Here is a 25430-nt window from a genome sequence, read left to right as displayed (position 1 = left end):
GAGAGAGAGAGAGAGTGTGTGTGTGTGTGTGTGTGTGTGTGTGTGAGAGAGAGAGAGAGAGAGAGAGAGAGAGAGAGAGAGAGAGAGATCTGGTATATGAACACCTGGCCTGAAACAAGCTAATTCAGTATTGGGGATAAAAATTGAATATATAGAAAAGCATTTATGCACTATTTGTTATGTTATAAGGATGCCCTCAAATGTGCAAGTCTTGCATCTGGATATAGATGAATGAACACCAAACAATCATGGTATTTGAGTAGAAGATTATTCACACACCCAACAGAATCATAGATTCAGAGCTACAAGTAACCTTGAAGATAATCCATCGAATCCAACCATGTCATCTTGCAGATGAAGAAACAGAGGTCCTGAGTGATAAAGTGACTTCACCACTGTCACACAGAAGTAATAGAATGTATATCCAAGATGTATAATATTTATTTGGTCAATGCCATCCACACTGTACTTTTCTTTTTCAAGGTGGCCCATTTGGGGCTGACCTCATTAAAAGCTGATTCTGTTTAAAAGGGACTGCTTAAACAGGCCACCCAATGTATATTGCCTAGAGAGACATTCCAGTGAATATTCCCTTTCTCCCCCTGGGTGATTTTCATCAGCACTTGTTCATAGGGAAACAGCCCTTCGGCTGTCCGTCTGAAGTATGGTTCTAATCATCTCCCTCAGAATTCACTAGCCCAGTATTTCCCAATGTAAATTATCTTCCTGTAAGAGCATGACAGACTCCGCCCTTGCCTCAGTTGGGTGGCAGAAGCATGCAGTAAATACATGGCTTGACCCAGATCTCCTGCAGGCTGAGGAACCCAGTCTACAGTAGAATTCAGACTCCTACCTCCCCCCATCTTCTAAATTTTCCAGAAACCTCCCTGGCTAACTGGTTTGAACATGTATATAATTGCTAGTGAATTACCACAGAGCTTTCTGTCCTAGCTTTTGTATGGAAAGCCTCACCTTTTGTATAAATCAGAAGAAGCTTCTGATTTTCTAGATAGGCCTTTATTGTATGGTAGTCACAAGGTGATGTTGATTAGAAGGATAGGAAAGTAGAAACACAATACAAATCGTCTTAAGTCTAAGCTTAGTCTATATTCCGTATAAAACTCACCAAAAGCCGAAGGCCACCTTTGGGGAGAGAGAGACCGTCTGTGCAGCGCAGTCAGGAGACCAGCAGAGCAGGGAAAAAACTCTGCCTTGCCCTCTCTGTCACAGACATTCAATTATACCTTTCCACTTGGACTAGTGTCACCTTCTCTTGACACTAATCCCCAACATCATTACCCAAACTGAACTTCCTACCTTTCACCCCTTGAACCTCTCAAATGTCTTTCATTTTTTTTTTGTTTTTTTGTTTTGTTTTGGTTTTTGCGGGGCAATGGGAGTTAAGTGACTTGCCCAGGGTCACACAGCTAGTAAGTGTCAAGTGTCTGAGGCCGGATTTGAACTCAGGTACTCCTGAATCCAGGGCCGGTGCTTTATCCACTGCGTCACCTAGCTGCCCCCTCAAATGTCTTTCAATATGTTTGGTTCTACTTCTCCTTATGCCTGCAATGTCTTCTCTGCCCCTTTTCACCCATGAAGTCAAACTCAAATGCCACCTCCTTCGGGAATCCTTCCCTTATGCCCCTGGTGGTAATAATCTTCCCCTTCATGTCTCAGATAGTACTTTATTTTATAATAATTTGTAATTCACTGATGCTTTTATGATACAATATTGCAAATTGGACTTATCCATTCATGCTTTTCCCCTAAAAATAATGATTACTGACTTTTACATGCCCTTCAAAGTTTGCACAGTCAACAAGTCAAGTCGATAACAAGCATTCATTAAGTGCTTACTATGTGCCATGCACTGTGCTAAGTGCTGGAGATACAAATATAAGAAAAAATAAAGAGAAACCCTGCCCTCAAGGAGCATACAATCTAATGGGGGAAGACAACACATAAAAGTGAGCTGAAAGTCTAGATGGGGAGGGAGGGTGGTGTGCAAGTGATTCCCATGTGGGATCATGGTGGTGAAACCTGAAGAGTGAGAAAGCACAACTGGGAGAGGAATGAAGGATGAGTGGACCGGGCCCTTCCTCAACATAGAGGTTTCAGGAGGAACTCACTGATGAGAAAGAGGAATTGCAAGGGTGAAGGAATTCCAGGGGAAGAAGACAGCTGAGAGACGAGGATAAAGCCCAGAGAACCCGAAGCAGAAACAGGAGAGGATTCACATATGTTATTTCCTTTGATCACCTATTAGACTGTAAAGTCCATGATGACAAGAACCATTTAGTATCTAAATTTTGTATCACTCTCAATACCTAACACAGTGTCTTATACCCAGTAGGCTCTTAATATGTTATTTGTTTTTATGTATATTCCCATTCTCTCTGTCTCAAGATGCCATTGGCCCTCTGGATGTACAAACCTGGAAAAAAGACCCATGCACTGGTTTGGTTGTTTCCACACTGCCGTGCACACCTGAAAATTGTCCCTAAGTCAGCAGCTTCAGCTGCACTGAGCAAACCTACCACTCTGCCTCTGCAGCTCAGACAAGTTCACGTCTCTGTTCAGAGCGCCATTTTGTTTTGCCTGTCTTTTCTCAGCTGTCTCCCTACCACTGGGTTATATTGTTTGAGGTTGGGCTTCAGGGTGTCCTCAAAGACTTCAAGGTGTTCCCCTTGACTGCTTTGTGAGTATCTTGCTTCAACCCACCACCGATACTAGCACCAAGCATTACCTTTAAATGCAAAACAATTCAAAAAAAGGTCATAATCCCAGTAGAGACATACTAAGGGTTGGTTTGCAGGACTAGTATTTCTTCTGATTGCAACAATTTACTCCCAAAGCAGTGCTGGAGTTCCCTGAGAACTCTCCCCATCCCCAGTGTTTGTGACCCACTGACTTCTTTTCCATGTTGCCACACTTCCAGACAAACCTCACTACCAGCCATGGGTCCATTTCCTTCTTATATTGCTGACAGAGTTTCTGCAGGATACAGGGGAGAGACCATTGGGTTTGGAATCAGTTGACTTGAGTTTGAATCCTGGCCCTGCCACCCACTATCTATGTAAAATTGGGCAAGACGTTTTTGTTTGTTTGTTTGTTTGTTTTTTTGTTTTGGTGGGGCAATGAGGGTTAAGTGACTTGCCCAGGGTCACACAGCTAGTAAGTGTCAAGTGTCTAAGGCCGGATTTGAACTCAGGTCCCCCTGAATCCAGGGCTGGTGCTTTGTCCACTGTACCACCTACCTGCCCCCTGGGCAAGACTTTCAACCTCCTTGAGCCTGTTTTCTCATCTGCAAAATGAGGAGAGAAGCCTAGATAACCCACTGTCCCTGTTTGTTTGCTCTCCAAAAATGTGTCGATAGATGAGACTCCTGCATGTTAAAGTACCTAAATTGGCCCTGACCCATTGCAAGCTCTGGATGATAAAATGTGTGTCTTTTTTTTTTTCATCTGAGATAGATCTGTCCTTGACTACCTAAGTGGAGAGCCGTTTCAAGAATACCTGGATAGCATGTATTTTGACAGGTTTCTTCAGTGGAAGTGGTTGGAAAGGTATGTCTCAGTTCTGTGTGGTATGTACGTGTGTGGGTGTGGTCGTTTCAGCATGCTTACACCTATTATATGTGGGTCATTTGAGAATCCAATAGGAATTCAAATCATAGTATCTGGTTCTTTGATTTTACAAATCAGTTAACACTTGCATATGAAACACTCTTGTGGTACAATGGAAGGAAGGCTGGCTCTGGAGATGGAGAGGAGAACTTGGGCAAGTCACTTAAACTCCTCAGACCTCAGGATCCCCATTTTTAAGTGAGGGGGTTGGCTAGATGACCCCTGAGGTCTCTCCCAATTCTAACATCCTAGGACTCTGTGAAGTTGTTACAGATGGTGTTTTCATTTGACTGATAGAGGAGTGAGTGCCAGGGAAGTGGAATTCACTGAAGATCCCACAGTACCAGTTAGTGGTAGAGTTAGGGTGAGATCCTAGGCCTTCTAACCCCCCAGGTAAGCGGCCCATGCCTTCTAACATGCTGCGGCCTTTCCAGTATATCATGTAGTCTTTGTATTAATGTGATAAACAGCTAAATCCTTGCTGGGTCAAGCAATGGCGGCCACGCAGTATAAGGACATAAGAATGTGGCATGAACTTCTTTTGTCAGAGGAGAAGATGCAGGGCAAGTAGGAGGCTCCCCGCCTGGTGGAATCTCATTTCAACTCATCTAACTCTTCTCCCCACCCTTGCTCAAGTGTGCTAGAGACAATATTCTCTCTTTTTTCGGTGTTCCTTTTTAACTTTGTCTCCACCTTGGAAAAGCTTGTTTGGGGCTGGAGAGGCCATCCTCCTTACTCTGTCACCTTGAAGGATATAGCCTCTCCCTGACTAGTTTAGTGGATAAGATCTCATGCTATGAGGCCAAGGTCAAAGATTCAATACTTATATCAGGCAAGTTGACTTTTCCATTTCCTGGCTCCAGTCAACATTTTTGCCGGCTCATCCTGAGAGTCTGAGAGTATGGATGATGGGTCAGCTCAAATCCATCCCCTCCATAGGAAAACTAATTTAAGATGTATTGCAAAGGGTGGTTCAGTGGAGTCTTCTCTATAGCTACAGCTCTATACGTACATTATACTGAGTACATATTTAGAGAAATTGCAGGGTATAGGAAGGCAATGTGGTATGATGGGAGGAGCCCAGGTTTGGGAATCAGAAGCTTGGAGCTGATTTCCACTTCTGCTGCCTCTTGTCCATGTGATTTGGGGAAGAAGGTCATTGAAACTTTCTGAGACAACATTTTCTCATTCACAAAACAGCCATAGGGGCAACTAGATGGCACAGTGGATAGAGCACCAGACCTGGAGTCAGGAGTACCTGAGTTCAAATCTGGCCTCAGACACTTAATACTTAACTAGCTGTGTGACCCTGGGCAAGTCACTTAACCCCAATTGCCTCACTAAAAACAAAAAACAAAACAAAACCCCCCCCAAAACACAAAACAGCCATAGTAATACTAGCAGTCCTTATCTCATGGTGTTATAAGGATCCAATGAGATAATTGATCAGCAACATTCTTTCTAACCATAAATTGCTATACAAACATAAGCTCTTGTTATTAATTGTAGGAGATCAGTACCCAAAGTCAAGAGGCCTGGGTTTTAGAGGCAGTGATTAAAAACACAATCAGAAGGCTTGGGTTTGAAATCTTGGATTTGCAATTTATTATTTGTGTGACTCTAGACAGGTTGCTTAACTCCTCCACTTAACTCCTTAACTCTATCTTCATCTGAAAAATGACAGGGTTGGATCTGATGAACTCCTAGGTCCCTTCCGACTCTAAATCTAGAATGCTCATCCTATCTCTGTCGCTCACTAACTGTGTTCTTGCGTCAGTCACTGCCCCCATCTGGACCTCAGTTCCCTTATCTATAATGTGAGGCAGTTGGAGTAGATGGAAGGCCTCTTTCAGCTCTTACATTCTGCCTTCTGGGATTGGCACTCTGAGGAGTAATTTATACCCAGCAATTGTATAGCCCTTAGCTACAGAATTTGGTAATCCATCTTCAATACTTTTAAAAAACCCATGACTTTATCCGTAGGGAAGGCCCCCTACTGACACAGGTAAAGACAACCCCACCCCCACCCCCACCCCACCGTGCCTTAGTTGATGGTCTTTATAAGGAACCGTGGCCAGAAAAGATCATTTCCCTGGTGGCCAGCCTTCTGGGAATGAGCTTCTCTACACTTAGGGCCCATATTTAAGAAGGGACTGACACAACCTGTGCTTTGCTGGTGTAGACTTTGAGGATTTCAGTGTTATGATGAAGCAAGGGAAAAAGACTTTAGTAACCTAGGAACACAGATTAATAAAGCATTACCATACCTGGGTGTTAAAAGGTTCATAAAGGGATGGTGTCATCACCCAGGTTGAACTGGGAGTGCTGCGACAATCAGTTCTTCTGTTGTAGTGGGTACTTGTTGTAGCAGATCCAATTAGTCCCCACCTCTCCTGGGTAGTATGTTGCTTTCTTGCTAATTTTTGAAATTATGAACTAGAAAATCATCAATGAATTTATATAAGCATTTCCATATGCAAAGAAGCCAAGGGAGGGGAAGAGGAGAGGATTATGTATGAAAAGCTTGATCTTTTCTTGATGGCTGTAATTACACCATAAAAATCCACTGGTATTAGTGAAAATAAGATTTCCCATTGGATTGTACTGCTAGGAGGAAAGGATTCTTTCTTTTAGTGTGTACGTGGATAGGGGTAGGGAGTGAGGGGAGGACTGAGGGAATTGCTCCCTTGAATCAGCTGGGCACCGTCCATATTTGAAAGATCCCTCCTCAGATTTATCATATGGTATGAACTTCTCCTTTGCACTTCTTATCTATCCAATTTGCATTATTGTTATTCACACAGGTCTTCTCTCTCCTGATTTCATTTTTGTACCCTTGGTACCCCACCTGTATTGGGGCAGTGAGGGGTAGTAGAAATAGTCCTAGATTTGGAAGTCTGAGAAGAACTGTATTTGAACACTGATTCTGTTACCTATTACCTCAGTGACCTTTAGCAAGGCTCTACATCTCAGTTTCCTCTTCTGTAAAATGAAGATGTTAGACTAGGATCAGAGGTTCTTGAACTCTTTGGTCTCCCGGAACTCTTTACCGTCTTAAAAATTATTGAGTGTCCCAAAGAGTTTTTGTTTATGTGGGTTATATCTATTGACATTTGCCATATTAGAAAAAAGATAAATGTTTAAAACATTATTAATTCATTTAAAAATAAAAGCCCATTACATTTTAACATAAATATTTTTATGAAAAACAATCATTTTCCAAAACACAAAAAATTTAGTTAGAAGAATGGCATTGTATTACATATTTTTGCAAATCTCTTTAATGCCTGACTTAATCGAAGCCAGCTGGATTCTCATATCTGCTTCTGCATTAAGTCTGTTGTGATAGGTTGTTTTGGTTGAAGTATATGAAGAAATTCTGGCCTCAGATATGAAGCTGGAAAAAAACAGAGGAGTATTTTAAAAGGAAAATCATGTCTTAATACTGTTATGAAAATAGTTTTTTTTAATCTCACAAACTCCCCAAAGGGTTCTGGGGACCCCCAGAGTTTGAGAACCACAAGATTAGATGATCTGTAATGCTGCTTCTAGAGCTATGATCCATAGTAAGCCCTTAAAAAAAAATGCTTGTTCAATGAATGAACAGTTCCCAAAGAGTTAACATATCTTCAGAATTTGATCATTTGCCCCATTTTACTTGTAGGCTCTTGCCCAGTTAATGTTTCTCCATTTCAGTGTTAAAGGGATTTTTCTTCCCCCAAGGTTAACCAAGAAATTCCTCTAAAATTGTATTACACTCCTCCACTAGCAGTTGAATTCTGTGGTAATGTAGAGTTACTGTTTGTTCTTCTTCTATCGTAAACTGTTAGGGCTGGTAAACCTTGATGTGGTTTGGAGTAGAGCTCAGTAGGAAAAGCTTCTAAGGCCTAAGTGTGGAATACATGCTGATAGCATGTTCCTAAGGCATGAAACAGGCCTTCTGGCTGATTATTTGCATAAGAAAGATTTAGAGGAGCGTGGATTCTTGCAGAGTAGGCAATTATTTTATACTAATCAGGATTAAGCTCTAGTTCTTTTGGAAATAAATCACCAAAACACATACTCTTACAGCTGGAAGGAGCTTCAGACCATAGAATGTTAGAGCAGCCTTAAGAGGCCATCTCATCCAGTTCCTTTCTTTTACAGAGGAAACTGCTGTGGCTCGGGGAGATGAAGAATCACAGAATACATTAGTGGCTGACCCAGAACTAGAACCCAAGTCTCCTCCCTCTTTGTCTAGTGTTCTTTCCATTACACCGCATGCCCCTCTGAACATCTGTGACATCACATCTGAGGCAAACTTGATACATTCTGAACAGACTTGTCAGAAACAAAATAGGGTTTTGCAAGGAGGTTCTATAAGGGGAACGGGCTAATGTACCTGCAGCCTGGTTTCTAGCGAAATCAAAGCATCAGCATGCAGTATAACCTTTAGCTTACTCAAGGGGGAAATTGACCCCTGTGGACCAGTTTTCCATGTAGGTGTCATTCAAATGAATATTGTGGGCCTTTCTAGAATTGTTCTAATTTCTTTAATTGGCTCAAGTCATACTATAACTAATTAAATTAATTGGGAAACATCCAACTAGTCTCGACTTTATTACAAAAGTGTCTTCAGCATATGGTTCTGCACTTAGCTAAAGAACTCTAAGTGTAACCCAAGACAAAAAGTTGCCAGATCCCCAAAGATGCCCATGGTAGGAAAAGTTTAATATAAACTTAGATAGTCTTCAGGTCCTGCTGGAAGTTTAGTCTTGGTCAAACGCATTTGTACAAGATGCTCTAGGTGTCCCCTTGCAAATTCTAAGCTATTTTGACAATATGTATCTCCTTTTAATTTTCAATTTTTTTTTTTTACGGGGCAATGGGAGTTAAGTGACTTGCCCAGGGTCACACAGCTAGTAAGTGTCAAGTGTCTGAGGCCGGATTTGAACTCAGTTCCTTCTGAATCCAGGGCCGGTGCTTTATCCACTGCGCCACCTAGCCGCCCCAATATGTATCTCCTTTTAAAGTTTGTATTTTAAAAGAAAAGTTTATGTGTTAATTTTTTAAATTAAATTTTCTTCTTTTTTTTTCTTTTTTTTGGGGGCAATAAGGGTTAAGTGACTTGCCCAGGGTCACACAGGTAGTAAGTGTCAAGTGTCTGAGGTCAGATTTGAACTCAAGTCCTCCTGACTCCAGGGCCAGTGCTCTATCCACTATGCCTTTATTTTATTTCTAATCCTACTTTGGACTTCATTTCTTTTTTCTTTCCCCCCTCCCTGTGGCACTGCCGTCATTCTCACCACCCCTACCATTATCATATAGCTCACATTTATGTGATGCTTTGAGGTTACAAAAGATTGATGGACATTATCTCATTTGGTCCCCACAACAAACCAGCAAGGTTTTAAGTCCATTTTACAGATGAGGAAAATTAGGCTCTGAGAGACTGAACAACCTTCCCAAGGTTATCCAGCTAATATGTAGCTGAGATATTATCTTTGTTTGCATTTGGGAGAGGACACAATACAAAAAGTGTGTTTAAATAAGCTTCTGGTTTCAGGTTTTAAACTTCTTCAATTTTTCCCTTCTATGTTTGTGACACGCCTTCCACACAAGGAGAAAAGCTGAATGTTTCTTTGGTTAGAATGGAAGATCCAGCCCCCAACACATGTTCTTGTCCTTTATCTGAAACCACCCAAAGGAGTGATTCCCTAGTGCCTTGTGAAACATTGGTTCTCATCTTGTTAGTGATCAGGCTAGAAGTCTAGATAGCCATAGGGTGTCAGAGATGGAGAGACCTAAGCAGTCATCTAGGCCAACCTCACACATTTACAGGAGAAGAGAGTGAAGGCCATGGAGGTAAAGTGATTTTGCCCATAGCCACACAACTTGTTCATGGCAGAGCCTATACTCATCATCAAAATGTTACAAGCTATAGACCTGTCTTTTTTATTTCAAAGACAGGATGAAAAAATATCTTTTTTTTTTTTTTTAGTGAGGCAATTGGGGTTAAGTGACTTGCCCAGGGTCACACAGCTAGTAAGTGTTATGTGTCTGAGGCTAGATTTGAACTCAGGTACTCCTGAGCCAGTGCTCTATCCACTGTGCCATCTAGCTGCCCCGAAAAAATATCTTAATGCCATAAGATCAATGTTGACTTCTTGTTTTTTTTTTTTTCCAGACAACCAGTGACCAAAAACACTTTCAGGCAATATCGAGTGCTAGGCAAAGGAGGCTTTGGGGAGGTGAGTGATTTCTGAAACTTGGTATGAAGAATATTTGTAACTTGAAGTATTTATAATCTTGGCAGGATTTCCTGCTTCCCTTAGGTTATGGCCAAAGTAGGCTTCTCAACCAGTGTTCCCCAAATATTCTTATTCTAGGGCCTACTCATCAATTTCCACATTGGCTGTGACTCACCTTGGGGGCCGGGCTTGGTATAGGAGTATTGCTGAGGGAGAGAGTGGAAGGGGGACAGAGCATTTTGGAAACCCTAGATAGGTTTATGTCAATGAGGGTGAGGAGAAAGAAAGTTGGATTTTCAGTAGCCACAGGTTTGTGTCCCCTTAGATAAATCAGGGGACATTTAGGTGGCACAGTAGATATAGTTCTGGGCCTAGAGTCAGGAAGACTCATCTTCCTGAGTTCAAATCTGTCCTTAGACACTTACTAGCTGTGTGACCCTGAGCAAATCACTTAACCCTGTTTGCCTCAGTTTCCTCATCTATAAAATGAGCTGGAGAAAGAAATGGTAAAACACTCCAGTATCTTTGCCAAGACAACCCTAAGTGGGGTCAGGAAGACTTGGACCCAATTGAAACAACTAGACAAGCTAAGTCAGATCGCCAGAGGAGTTTCCAATTTGAGAATATGGAAGGTAGGAATATTAATATGAGAAAGCAAGGAAGGGAACAAAAAGATGCAGGGCACATGGTCAGTCAGAGTCAACGTTACAAGTGGACAAAGCAGGTAGGTAGCTGCTGACATGGCGGCTCTGGGAAGGAACCCTCCCTCAATGCCTTTTCTACAAGTTGATTGATACCTGAAATTTCACATTTAGAATTTTAGTCCTTTGGCTTACAGGCTTTGATCCTTTCTTTATAGCTCCCTGGGCATATAGACATTATTTGGGGATTTTCTTAGTCATTTATGCTGTAGCTAATCAAATTATTTCCAGATAATAGGTTTGGCAGGGAAGAGGGGAAGAAGAGAGGACATGAGGTGCCAACAGCAGCTGAGGAAATGGGGAGGAAGGAGGTAAAGGGCCCCTTTTTAGGTAGGTGATGGTAGATCAAGTAGGTTAGGGCCCCCAAAGATAGATGTTGCCTATCTCACTAATTGGCAGTGAGTTGGCCCAGTGGGGTTTTAGACATAGGCTGTGCGACCAAGAAGTATAACATTGATATATGCCTGCATATTGAATTAGTAACAACCTGGGGTGTCCCAAAAATTGGGTAGGAAGCCTTGAATGTTACGTCTCTTAGAAAACTTTCTCAAATCAAACCTGGGTCCTACTGTGTATGCTTGGTTTGTTGGGGGTTATGTCTTAATTCTCAAAGAGTGAAAAGAGCACTGAATGTGCACTTGGAGGACCCAGATGTAAACCCTGCTTCTGCTTCATACTATCTTGGTCAAGTCACTACTCCTCTCTGGACCTCAGTTTCCTCCTCTGTCAAATGTGATGGGACTGGAAGAGATGATCTTCATCATTCTGTCCAATAATCTTAGATCAGACCATGCTCAACAGTGGCTCACTGACATAGTCTCTCCCCATCTAGTTCAAGGGCCCTTCCTGTAAAGCCCCATAGTCTGTCTTTTCTCTTTTGCTTCTAGGTCTGTGCTTGTCAGGTGCGGGCTACAGGTAAAATGTATGCCTGCAAGCGGCTGGAGAAGAAGAGGATAAAGAAGAGGAAAGGAGAGTCCATGGCACTCAATGAGAAGCAGATTTTAGAAAAAGTCAACAGTCAGTTCGTTGTGAGTATTGAATACAATCCAGACTGTGCAAAAACAATTGACAGTTACTCCGATTCAAGCTATAAATAAAGTAGACTAAATGTAGTAGAAGGTTTATGCCCCCTCTCTACCCAAAGAACATAAAACCCACATTTATTCTCCCTCCCTAGAATCATGTTATGGTTCCCAAAGGGACCTTACATATAAAGAAGTACAAACCCACTATTTTATAGGTGAGGAAATGGAAGCCCAGGGAGGGCAAGTCACCACTCCAAGGTCACAGAGCAAGCAAATGGCAGACAGTACTAGACTCCAGTCCACTGTGCTTTCAAAAATTACACTGGCCCTTCCATTAAGCTCTGGGAGGACAGGAACACTTCCCTATCCTTTCAATCAATCAATCTGTCAGGCAATCAACAAATGTTCATTAAGCATCCACTATGGTCCAAGCACCAAATACAATGAATGAAACAATTCCAGTTCCCAAGGAGGAGCTTTGAAACCTTTAGTCCAATGTCATTTGCCTATCAGACTCTTGTTAAATATTCTTGATTGAAGTATCTCAAAGTTTGCTTAACAAGCAAACTCTTGTCCTCATTCCTCAGGACTTTATTGAAATACTGCTTTCTAATATTGGTTGTTGGAGGGATTATGGGAAAACTGAGGCACTATTTGGAATTATGCCCAAAGGGCTATAGAATTGTGCATACCCTTCGATCCAGCAATACTGCTACTTGGTTTATACCCCAAAGACATCCCCAAAAAGAGAAAAAGACCTATTTGTACAAAAATATTTATAGCAGCTCTTTTTGTGGTGGCTAAAAATTGTAAATCAAAGGTATGTCCATCAATTGGGGAATGGCTAAACAAAATGTGGTATATGAAGGTAATGGAATATTACTGTTCAGGAAGAAATGATAAACAGGATGACTTCAAAAAAGCTTGGAAAGATATGTATGAAATGATGTATCAGGAAGTGAGCAGAACCAAGAGAACACTGTACACAGAGACAGCAATATTGTTTGATGAAGAGCTGTGAATGACTTGACTATTCTCAACAATACAATAATCCTCTTGGATTATTATAACATATCATAATTATATATTATATATATTATATAATTGGGATTATATATTATAATCCCAAAAGAATATTGATGAAACATACTATCCACCTCCAAAGAACAGACTGAAGCATGCTATTTTTCACATTCTTTCATTAAGTGACAGATATGATGATGTTTTGCATGAAAAAAAAAAAGAAAAAGAAAAAGAAATACTACTTTCTATAGAGCCTAACTTGGTGCATTAAATTTTTACTTAAGACCTTAGGGTGAAAAGACACTTTTCTCATTGTTGCTAAAAATTGTCTTTTGACAGTATATTTAAAGTATTGTCTTGTTACGAACATAGATAGTGGAAAGGACACTTCCTTAGGGATGTGTCCAGATTGGGGGGGGGGGGGAGGCGTAATTTAGCCTAGAGTCTTCCTCCTGGGTGGAGCTTATCACCTGAAGATGTAAGACAATTGCTGTATGTCAGCCCAGACAATGCAAAGAGAACCAAAAACTTCTTTAAGTACTTAGGGACAATCCAATGGTGCTATAAACCCATGTCCCTACTTTTCTTTTGCCAGCAAGTCACTTGGGAGGACAAAAATGGGGGGGAGGGGAGTAAAAACAAGCCCTTCTTGTAATTGTGTGTGTGTGTGTGTGTGATGCTCTCCTCCCCTCCCAAAAGAATGTAAACTTTCTGAGGGCAGGAAATATTTTATTTTTGCCTTTGTCTTCCCAAAATTTAGTATAGTGTCCTGCAAATAACAGAAACTTTAATAGATTATTTCTGATGGATTGATTCAAGTTGGTGAACAGCAAAGGAACTGGAATCTGTTGGAGTCATGAACTTTTCTTCTGGTTTATTAAAGAGAAGGGAAAGCCCCAAAAGGGGCGATTGAGCATTTAACTGTAAGGGCTCTTCTCTTTCTTCCTGGGGTATTTCCTAACCTCATCCAATCAGGTTGATTTTTAAAGTCTCTCAGAGACCTCATTTTAAGGTGTAGCATGACATGAACTTAGGGACCAGCATTCTGGCCAGGATCCATTCTAGAATCAGAAAGTATGACTTCAGTCGTCCATGATTTCCCCTGTTGTTCTCTGAATAATTAGACTTGAAGACTTGTGAATTAGACACGAAGGGGAGATAGTTTTAAACCCTGTAAAAGCTAGCACTGCCTATGTGGCATTTGAGAAGACAACATAGAAAGTAGGGCTCTTGAGGGATCATTCAACAAGCATTCATTCAGTAAGCATCTATTGGGCACCTACTGCATGCCAGGCACTGTGTTTGATGTTGGTGATGCAAAGACAAAAGTAAAAATATCTTTGCCCTCAAAGAACTTCCATTCTCTGAGAGGGAGAGGTTGTCAATAACAGGACCATCAATAAATCAGTGCGAAATATATACAAAAGTACAGTGTAGTTTTAAGGGAGATCTGGAAAGGCATCATGTAGAAGGTGATATTTGAACTGAACCTTAAAAGCAGTCAGGAATTCTGCAGAGGTAAGGAGAGATTGCATTTCAGGCATGGAGGACATTGTGCACCAAGCCGCTGAGGTTATGGTGAACATTAAGGAGGGCTGTTTGGCTAGAATGGTCCCACAGTAACAATTCAGATGATGCCAACAGGATGTTTGGCCCTACAGGCTCTTGCCCAGTGAATAAAATCTCCCTTTGGAAGATATATTCTTACCGTTGCCTGTGAGGCGCATCACAGTGCTTTCCCTCTCTCCTAAGGGCATTACCTTCCTGGGCTGGGACTTTATTCTGAATGCCCTGTTGGGGAAGTGGAGAGAGGATTTTATGTTGTCCGTGGGAGGCTCATGGCCAAGAGCCTTTAATAGCTCATCCATGTATGTCCAGAGCTGCTGACAAAGAGTTACAGCAGAATACCAACTAGAGGGATGGAAATCGGGGCATTCAGTCATTTATGGGTGTCTTTTGGGGAGGTAGAAGGGACACCCATATGAGAAAAGCTAACTGCTAAGGGACAGCTACCATCAGCATGTGCAGCCCTGTTCCCTTGACTTCCTCACTTCCCTTTAGTGATGCGTAGCTTTTTCCTCCTGGGCTTCTGCTGATGTTTATGTTCTAACATAACATCTTGTGATCAAGGCTTACTTTGATATTCATTGTAACCAGGTTTCACCGGTGTCACAATGTTTAGGGGGAGAGGAAAGGCTATGGGAAAGGAAGGATCCCACACAGTGTGACCTGCCCCCAGGCCCTAAGCCCAGCTCCAGATGGCCCTGATGAGGAAGAGATGACTTGGCCATTAAATAGCCAAGCCCATTGCTGGTGTCCACCCCAAATGCATTAGATAAGGGCTGCACCTCCCTGGGCAGCACACCTAGCATCTGTGCTGACCACAATGGCCAGCCTTAGCCTGAACTGCTTATTTAGAGCGGTGGTTCTCAAATGTCTCCAGGCTAGAGACACCTTGAGAAGTTCCTGAAGACCCCACCCCTCCCATTGGCACTTGCTAGAGCAAAAATAAATAAGTGAAAATCCTCACCAGGAGGAAAGACAGAAAGAAGCCTGACACAGCTTCAGAGGAGATGCCAGGGAAACAGTGCCTGGTTTTGATTAACCCTTGGGCAAAGGCTTCCTTCAGGCCAGAAACAAAAGCCTGGATACAGTCCTGTTATAAGTGCCAATGTGCCAAGGGCCCAGCCTGGAGATCAACTGGAGTGCTGTTGTGGTTTGTACTTGGAGATCCACTGAATGAGAGGAGATTAGTCAGTCCAGGAATTCTGCCTCACTTCTACCCTTTTGAAGACTTACACTTTGACCCTAGCTACTGAGCGACATGGCAGGGGTCAATGGGAGGCCAGCTGGTTTCTAGGGAATATCATTTAGCTGTTGCCATTGCTTCCCCTCAATATTAAGGTTTTTCCAAAGGAAAGAGGAGGCAGGACTGTCTTCCTTATGCCACAATGGTGTTAACGATGTATTCCCAGGTCAACTTAGCCTATGCCTATGAAACAAAGGACGCATTGTGCTTAGTTCTGACCATCATGAATGGGGGTGACCTGAAGTTCCACATCTACAACATGGGAAACCCGGGCTTTGAGGAAGAAAGAGCCTTGTTTTATGCAGCAGAGATCCTTTGTGGCCTGGAAGATCTTCACAGAGAAAATACTGTATACAGGTGAGCAGGGATGTGCACCACCAGATGCTAGTGGGACCTAGAATGAGCTCTTAGAGGTCATCCCATGCAACCCCTTCATTTAATAGAGGTGGGGGGAGGATGGTAGAGGGTAAGTGCCTTATCCAGGGTCACCTAGAGAATTAGCAACAAACCCCTAGTTCCCAGTGCAGTGATCTTTCTACCCCACTGCCTCTCTACTGGTGGTTTATAAGACAGCAGAAACTGTAGGATGAAGTATTATTCTCTTTCATTCTCTCCCCCCACCCACTTCCAATGAGTGATATATTCCTTTCCACCATTTTAACTGGGTAGTCCCATAAACCACATTAATCCAGGACCTTCAGTTAACCCAGAAGTCATTGCTATGTAGGTAGGTAGGTTGGTGAGGGCTGACAACAGTAGATCCTGGGTCTAAGAATCCTTCCAAATTCCTGGAAACTTGCTCAGTTGGTTCACAGAAAGTTTGATTCCAAATACAATAATGAGTCCACCCCCTAACTGGTGTATGCTCTTGCCCACTAAGGTGGGTTTTTTTTTTCAATTGTTTGTATGGGGGAGAAGGGACTGGGGAGAAGAATGAAAGCAAAATTCATGACACTCTAGTTTTCAAATTTGCCTTCTATGACCAAGAGAGGATTGACTGTTACTAGCTATGCCCACAACCCCTGTGCCCACCCAAGCCTTATCAGTGCTTTCTAGTAATGATAATGACAAGTTGCTGGAACCCTATGAGGCATTTCTCCAGGGGAGGCCAAAGCAGCCAAGAGGGTGTCAAATCCAAATCACTTCTGCCATTTCCTTGATGTACTCTCTCCCAGACTCTCTGATCCTTACCCAGGGCCCTCCAGCAGCCCTCAGCCCTGCATACTCTCTCTGGTTTGTTTAACAAGGAGGCTGGGCACAATTGTGTACTCGAGTGGAGTTTATCTTGTGGGGTCAAGAAGGTTTTGAAAACAAGCAGGAATGTTCTCAGAGGCACACACTTCTCCCCCAGAACCATCTCTACTCTTCTGTTTTTGCTTTGTTTTCACTGAGGTGAAAAGAGAACCAGTCAGAAAATTTTCCCTGAGGGTGGAAAGAAGAAACTCTTGCTCACTTACCTATTCCTTTTAAAATAAACATTCCACAAAGCCACAGACTGTTGGAGCTGGAAGGGACCCTCATTCCCACCTACAGATCCCTTGGGTGAGAGAGAACAATGATACCCACATCCTCCCTCTGGCAATTGGCTGGGGAGGTGCTTCTGGTGTGGGTACATTAGAACTGGCATCCACCAGTGATCAGAAAACTAGGAAAATGTACCTGGGTCATTCTAACCTTTAAATAGTGGTAGTTGGCCCTGATGAGGTTCTTAGCCCAGCAAGGAGCTATTTGGTTTTTCTTAAAGAAATCACATAAACTTTGAGAACAAACCCTGAACACAGGCCCGAAGATCATTTTGCTGGGCTCAACAAAAAACATTTTAATGTACTAACATCCCCCTTTGAGAACAACTTCTTGCTTTAGTTAAACAAATAGTCCACTAGGTTGAGAACAATAGTTTCAGTACAGATCGAATATTAAGATTGTTGTAGGATGTTAACAGGTTCACAGACTCAAATGATATCAAAATAATTTACTTTTAAAACAAGTGTTATTTCTCCTCTCTCAGAGGTGAGAACATAGGAAATCAGTTTAAGTTGCAGAGTTGGGACTGCTAGAACACAGACCTCTTGAGTCAAATTCTGCATATTCACCTCCACCTCACAGTGCCTCCCAAATCCACATTTACCGGTAGATAAAAACCTTTTCATTAGAACCATATATTTTTCCTCCCCTACCCTTACTCCATTGAAAGTGAAGTTTCTCTCAATGATGATCAAGGAAAGCTGAGCTTAAAGGTCAAGCTGGGAAAGGTCATGTTTATATATATATATATTCTTTTCTGGGCTTCCTCTCCTTCAGAGTTAACCTAGAACTCTCTTCCATTCTATTTGTCTAGGTCCCTACTCTTCAAAAAAATGGTGTTTTTTTATATTATTCATTCTCTCCCTACCCAATCCAACTTGCATTTTCCCCACAATTCAAAGCTGACACTTTGCCCATCTATTAGTCTTTCTTGTCTTGATCTCAGACCGTTTTGAAAATAGGGGTCTTTATCCATTCCAGTAGACTGTTCCACCTCTATCAATGTAGACCTACCTGATGCTAAAGTTTCCTCATCTTCTGAAGTACCCAGGGTCTTGGACTAGAGCCAGAGACTGGTCCTTAACCAGCCTCCTTCCCACCCTGTGCCATTAGCCTGAGGGCAGGAAGACGCCTTTGGCAAAGGGTAATGTTTGTTCATTGAATTAATAGAAAAAACCAAGATAAACCTGGGGTGTGGTAGTTACATAGAGAGACCAGTAGGCCAGAGCCAAGGGAGCAGGAAAGAAAGTGCTTTTGTCTCCACTAGGTCCTGGTTGATCCAAATAGGGTACGGCTGGGTTATCATACCTGCATAGCCAGTCTTGCCTGCGACTATGACGTGCTTCTGCCCTTCAAAATGCCCTCCTTCAAATGCCTCTTATCTTTCCCTTTCAGGGATTTGAAACCAGAAAATATCCTGTTAGATGATTATGGTAAGTCAGGGTGTGGCTCTGGGAGATTCTTTTCTTCTCTGGTAGTTTAGGCATTGCTGGTCCTGTGACCCAAAGAACCTTAGAGAGAAAGAGCTTTCACAGGTTTGACTTACACTGATTGGGAGGCATTTGGTGATCTGTCATCCTAGAATTCTACGGGCACCTTGGACTAGAGAAGCAACTAGCACTGGAAAAAAGCCCTCTCTCTTACACACACACACACACACACACACACACACGCGCGCGCACACACACACACGCACACGCACATGCACACACACCCCACACTGATTCTTATTGGCATATAAAAGCTCTAGTCTTATTTCACTATTGTTGCTGTCCCTTGCTATCACCTCAGTATGTCAAGGATCCATGATATCAATGGTATAGAAACTCCTCTTGCCTTTGAGATCACAACTAGTCTATAACTTACAGTCTCAGAGGGTTACTGAGGCTCAGAGAGGTTGACTTGCCTACAATCATATAGCTCTGAGTATCAGAGGCAGATTTGAATTCTTATCTTCCTGACTCCAACAGCACTCTATCCATTGTACCATAATGCTCCTTCATATTAATGATGATAGTTGACAATTTCAATTATTTATCTCTGAGGGCCAAATAATGCCTTAGATCTATATCGTAAGTTGTGCTTTTTAAAAAAATTTTGTTTTGTTTTGTTTTGGTTTTTTGGTTTTTTGGTGGGGCAGTGAGGGTTAAGTGACTTGCCCAGTGTCACACAGCTAGTAAGTGTCAAGTGTCTGAGGCCAGATTTGAACTCAGGTCTTCCTGAATCCAGGGCCAGTGCTTTATCCATTGTGCCACCTAGCTACCATAAGTTGTACATTTAAAAAATGAATTAGAAAAAAACTAACAAGCATTTATCTTCTTTCCTTACCACCTCCCTCCCTCAGCCATTCAGAAAGAAAGAAAAAAAGCCCTTGTAACAAATAGTTATATTTAAGCTAAACAAATTCTGACATTGGCCATGTCCAATAATCTATGTTTCATTCTGCAAATTGAATCCCTCTCCTTCCTATGAAGGGGTAGGCAGCATGTGTCTTCATTGTTCCTCTGGAATCATGGTTAATAATTTTGCTTTGTAATTTTCAAAACTCTTTCAGGTACCTCATTAGATCCTAACAATAGCCCTTTTTGGTGAGTAAGTTAGTTATGATTCTCCCCATTTGACAGATAAAGAAGCTGAGGTTCAGAAAGACTTCCTTCCATGAGGTCTGAATCTAGTGAAGCTCACCCTAGAACCCATCTCTACTACCCTACAGCAGGGATAAGCCAAGTTCAACTGTGCTAGTATCAAACCTTAGGCATAAGTGGGGAAGAAGAAGAGTAGTGGAAAAACCAGCAGTAAACTTTGAGATTTCAGCATCCGCAGATGAAAGAAGAGGGACTTTTCCTGGCCTTATTGAGTGCTTCATTATTGAGGATTATCCCCCGGTCTCTATTTATGATCATTTAGTCCAGCCCCCTCATTTTAAAGGTAGGAAAAAGGAGACTCTAAATTACTTATGTCATTTTTTTCAAGACCACTTAAACAGTAAATGGAAGAGCTAAGACTCAAACCCAGGCCCTCTATTCCCAAATCCAGGGCTCTTCCTATTATACCATATTAGCTTTTTATTGTTTGCTGAGGTCCTAGTGAACTGATCCATTGGAAGAAATCTTAGCTCACATGGGCTCCTCTGGAGGGTGGCACCCACAGGGCGTTCTGTTCTTGGCCCCTGTTGATCCAGATATGGCTGCCTGTCCTGGATCTCCCTATCCCTAGCCTGAGAGTGTTAATCCAGCTTTCCAGCCTCTGTGAGGAAGCCTGAGAGAAGAGGACTGAGCATTTGAAAATTCAGGAAGCTCGGTTTCCAGAGAAACTAATGTGGGTTAAACATCACCTTGGTTGGAATTCTCAGAATCAAGCCGTGAGGGTGACCCAGTGCTGTGAGGCGGAAACCTGTGTGATGTGGGAAGCTGACCCTGACCACGGCGGTGTCCGTGTCTGTGGGACTAGCTTGTTGCCAGGACGCAGGCTGGGCCCCAGTGGGTTGCAAGGGAGCTGGAGAAAGAGCTTTCTCAGGAGTGAGGTCTTTTACATGTTTTTTTGGGTCATTCCTGGCTTATGAGGTCTTCTAATTGGATCTCCCAGACTTTTCCAGTCCAGATGCAAATTTTCCTTTCTTCTTTCTTGAAGAGAAGAAAATAAACAGCCACTCCGAAAAGGGCAGGGGTGGTGGTTGTTACTCAGATCAGTTTATAATTTTTCCCCTTAAGCAAATTGTTATAAAATGTCAGGAAAATTTCCCATGTTTCCCATGAAGGAATCTGCCAAAGCAGAAATCAGACAGAGCCCTCTCAGGCCAGTACTTCCTAGAATCATAGAATGTTAGAGGAGGACATGCCCCCTGCCCCCAAGCTTCCTATGTTTGAGGACTGGTCATGCAGAAGAGGATGCAATTTGTTGTGCTTTGACCCTGAGGGCAGACAACTATGGGATAGAAGTTACAGAGATACAGATTTTGTTTAGGTCCAGCATAATTCAACAAACACTTGTTAAATGCATACTATATATGAGGTACCTGTTTTAAAGACAAAACAAAACCTTATTATCAAAGCTATCCTGGGGTAGAATGGACAGCCTTGGGCAAAGTAGTGGCCCTGGAAGTCTTTCACTGTAGGCTGGTTAAACAGTTTTCAGGGAGGATGTAGGAAAGGTTCCTATTCAGATAGAAGTTAGTTTGGAATCATAGTTAGAGATAGAAGGGCTCTTAGATATCATGTAGTCCAATCCCCTCCTTTGACAGATGAAGAAACTGGAGACCAGAGAGACTGTCTTTGAGATGCCATATCTTTTCTGAGAGCTAGAAATTGATCTTTGAGATCACCTGTTTCCACCTCCTTCTTTTTCAAATAAAGAAAATGGGACCCATAGAGGGGCTATGACTTGCCCAAGGTCACACATCCACTAAGTGGTGAATGGGGGACTAGAAATTAAGTTTCCCAAATCTGAGTACATTGTATTTTCTGCTACATAACACTGCCACTGTCCTCAAATTGCTTCTGAGGCAAATGGCATTATTCAAACTATATATGAGACTTTTGGTCTTAAAGACTTGTTTTACATTTACATAAGTGCTTCAGCTTTTCAAAGCACTCTCCTTTCCTTATTAAATCTTCAGAACCATCATCCTGTGAGGTTGTTAGGAGTCTGTTCTCATCCCCATTTTAAAGATAAGAAAACCAAGGCACAAGGGTTTTACCTGACTCACCCAAGGACATACAGTCAATTACAGGAAGAGCAGGGAATAGGGTTCAGTCTTCTTACTTCCAGTCTGACAACTTTCCATGAGATTGTGCTGCTTTCAAAGGTACCATCGGCCACTTCTTGCCTTTAATTATCTGTATTGAATGAAATCTCTCACATGCCCTTCCTTTTCCATAGGCCATATCAGAATATCTGATTTGGGTCTAGCTGTGAAGATTCCTGAAGGGGACTTGATCCGGGGCAGGGTAGGAACAGTGGGATATATGGGTAAGTAACATGATCACCTGCTTCTTCTCTTCACCCTGTTTCTTGGAAAGGCACTGAGCCCCACCCAGAGGAAGCAGTTGGGTAAGAGGGGAGCATTTGGTCACCAGGGTCCCTGGTGATTTTATATAGTTCGGGGTTAGAGCCAATCTCCCCCACAACCCCCTCCCTCTTAGCCCTAGCTTCCTTTTTTCCCTGGAATTGCTGATGAGTCACCCTGGGCCATTAAATCAGGGAGGTTTTCCTGGAAGCATGTAGTACTGAACACCCTCTTTTGTGAATGCCTCCAGGAAGAGTAGACTTGCCCTATGTGGGCATCCATGCCCAAGCTGAAGTTCCAAACCAGGCCATACCTTTGAAGACAGGGGGAAAGAATGGCATCATAAATTCTAAGCAATCTGGGGATTCAGGTGTCAGGCCCCCAAAACCTCACAGGCCTGAAAGCCCTGCTATTTAAAAAAGACATTTACCAAGATGTATGAAACCCTGGCATTATTATAGGTGAGACAGCAGAAGGCGTTGGTTTGTTGTCATTTTAAATTTAATACCTAAAATCAATGATTAATTGGCTTCAGGGTCAAAATCATTGACAGCCACATTGTGAACCTTAATAATGCAAAGGGCCAGCCTACAGATCCTCAGCAGTACCCCCTGTTGACCGCACCCCACAGATCACTGCCTTGGATGCTCACGAGGAGATTGGGCAGGAGGAGCAGGAGAAGGTGTGGCACTACCTGCTCACTCGTGGCTCCCAGAGAGCACTGACACCATTAGAGAAGAGTATTTAGCATTCCTCCCACCCCATGGGGAAGTATTCTTCCCATTAGACCCGAAGGGCTCCCGTGGCCCCAGTATCTCTGTATCCTCTGACTAATCTGAACTCACCAACTTTGATACTGGTGCCAGAAAATCCATTTGCTACAATCTATGTTAGACTTAGGAAACCATTGTATATGTGTCTACCCCCCTCCATCTGCACACTGGAAGATGTTACATTATACATGGGCTGTGTGTGTTCATGGGACGTCTATGCAATACGCAGAGGGCTGACGGAACCAATTTGAACCGGCTCCCGAGCCAGTTGTCAGATCTTCAGAGTAGGCATGTAGTCATCGAAGGCTGGCAAGTGCTGCAAATCAGGGTTGGATTTATTGTTTTGCTGATTGTATGGACTTAAGTGTTAGAGAAAACCTTGGAGATAATGCAGATTAAACTTAAAAGTGTCTTGTGCATTTTTCCCCCTGGAAAGACAGTAGTTCAGCATTTACCAGCACACCTCTACATACATACATGTATGTGCATGTCTATGTTTTTGTACATCGGTGTGCCTGGATTCACATGGAGGAGTGTCGGTATGTCTGTGCCAACACACATGTGCACACATGTATTAATACATGTGTCCGCACGACCAAATGTCTTTGGTCATTCATGTATGTGCATGTGCATCTTTGCCTAGGTATATGTGTGTATGGTGTTAATGGCTACATTTTATTGCACATGCATGCATGTAACACACCTGTGCCTTGCCTATGTATATACACATGTTTATGGTGTTGATGCCTGAATTTTAATTTACATGTAAACGTGTAACACATCTATGCCTGGCCTATGTGTACACACAGGTGAGTATAGTGTCAATAGCCACGTTGTGGTATTTTGGGGTTTTTGGTTTTTTGTTTGTTTTGCGGGACAATGGGGGTTAAGTGACTTGCCCAGGGTCACACAGCTAGTAAGTGTCAAGTGTCTGAGGTCGGATTTGAACTCAGGTACTCCTGAATCCAGGGCCAGTGCTTTATCCACTGTGCCACCTAGCTGCCCCCACCACGTTTATTTTTAATAGGTGTGTATATGCACCTGTGCCTCTTCAAAAGTATGTGCAGGGAGTGGCTAGGTGGCGCAGTGGATAAAGCACCGGCCCTGGATTCAGGAGTACCTGAGTTCAAATCCGGCCTCGGACACTTGACACTTACTAGCTCTGTGACCCTGGGCAAGTCACTTAACCCCCATTGCCCCGCAAAAAAAAAAAAAAAAAAGTATGTGCAGATGTTTATGTTCCCTGGTACATTCATATACACATGCATAATGTGCCTTTGAACATGTTTGTGAACATGTGCATGTGTCTCCTCATGCATGTATAGGCACCTATGGTCATCTTTGCATATCTGGACTTCACTGAAAGTGCATCATGCATCAATTTGTGTGCTTACATGTTTATGCCTCAGTGAGCCTGTGTGTACCTTCATGCATGTATTATGTTTATGACATGATATGGGAGATTGGTATTTTTTTGCACCTCTATGATGAATCTGTAAGATGCTCTTTATAGGAAAAAAACACCCAAGCAAAGTGAACCTGAGGGACCAGGATAAGGTTAGGAAAAGGGTCAAGGTGGAAGCGCACCTTCCATCTCAGTCATGGACTACTCCGGTGGTATTTTCCTACACAGCCTTTTAGGATACAGTTGTTTGGAAATAGCACCATCCTCCATCCTGTGTCTCTGCCCAAATGGGCACAAGGAGGGCTCCTGGCCGCACTTTGGCAGACATGCTCTATTATTCTTGTACTCCTTAAGCCGTCCTTTCCAATCCTCTCTCTCTCCTCTTCTTTCAGCTCCAGAGGTCTTGAACAACCAGAGGTATGGTCTGAGTCCAGACTACTGGGGCCTGGGCTGCCTCATTTTTGAGATGATTGCTGGACAGTCGCCCTTCCGAGGGAGGAAAGAGAAAGTGAAACGTGAAGAGGTGGACAGAAGGGTGCTAGAGACGGAAGAGGTGTACTCTCACAAGTTTTCAGAGGAAGCCAAGTCAATCTGTAAAATGGTAAGGGCCAAAGCCTTAATTGCTCAAATTCTACCCACCAGGTGCACTGGAATAAAGGGTAAGATCCAGACTGGGCCCAGGCCCATGATCACCCCAACAACAACAACAAACACTGAAAAACTTTGATATGTAGGGCACTGTTAGGGATATACAGAAAAGTATAAAAGATATATATGCTCCCAACATACCTGGATTAGTGGAGGAAGTGCTGGGCTTGGAGTCAGGAACACCTGGGTTCCAATCTTGCCTCTGACACTAACCAGCCTTGTAATTCTGGGCAACTCCCTTGTATTCCTCAACAAAGTCAGATGGGCTGTGAGCTATGATTTGGCAGAGGGGGTTGCCACCCTGAGAATTCTCCACACTGGCAAATTACAAATCCTTCAAGTATTTAAATGGTCGTCACTCTTAAGAAGCTTATAGTCTTATTGTAGAGACAAGACTGAGGTACCTGGAATAAGAATAGATGATAGCAGAGTAAATCTAATTAAGTGCTAAATTGTATGATACAACCTTAGCATAGTGTCTGACACATAGTTGGTCCTTCATAATTTTTATTTATTGAATATTTATTGAATTGAATTGAAAGAGATTAATGAGGACAGGGGTAGTAGATATGAAAGTCTTCCCTGAGGAGGGGAAAGGCCTTAGGAGAAGGAATAAAGGGAAGCCAAGAAGACATTCCAGGTGAGCAGAAAACCAAAAAGA

The 25430-nt window shown here is 42.7% G+C and overlaps 1 protein-coding gene across 1 annotated transcript in view; it reads left to right on the top strand.

Moving 5' to 3' along the window:
- Window positions 1-25430, top strand: part of GRK5 (G protein-coupled receptor kinase 5) — a 335798-nt gene that overhangs the window by 277510 nt on the left and 32858 nt on the right. The window contains exons 6-12 of the mRNA XM_043985213.1: window positions 3474-3566; window positions 9793-9856; window positions 11445-11585; window positions 15581-15771; window positions 18334-18371; window positions 21817-21906; window positions 24514-24722. Of these exons, the coding sequence (XP_043841148.1) occupies window positions 3474-3566; window positions 9793-9856; window positions 11445-11585; window positions 15581-15771; window positions 18334-18371; window positions 21817-21906; window positions 24514-24722 (826 nt within the window). The remainder of the gene's footprint in view (window positions 1-3473; window positions 3567-9792; window positions 9857-11444; window positions 11586-15580; window positions 15772-18333; window positions 18372-21816; window positions 21907-24513; window positions 24723-25430) is intronic.

This window comes from Dromiciops gliroides, chromosome 2 (genome assembly GCF_019393635.1).
Source record: "Dromiciops gliroides isolate mDroGli1 chromosome 2, mDroGli1.pri, whole genome shotgun sequence".
NCBI classification, from domain to species: Eukaryota; Metazoa; Chordata; class Mammalia; order Microbiotheria; family Microbiotheriidae; genus Dromiciops; species Dromiciops gliroides.
The sequence above is the reverse complement of the archived record's forward strand: the minus strand, read 5'-3'. Positions and strand labels throughout refer to the sequence as shown.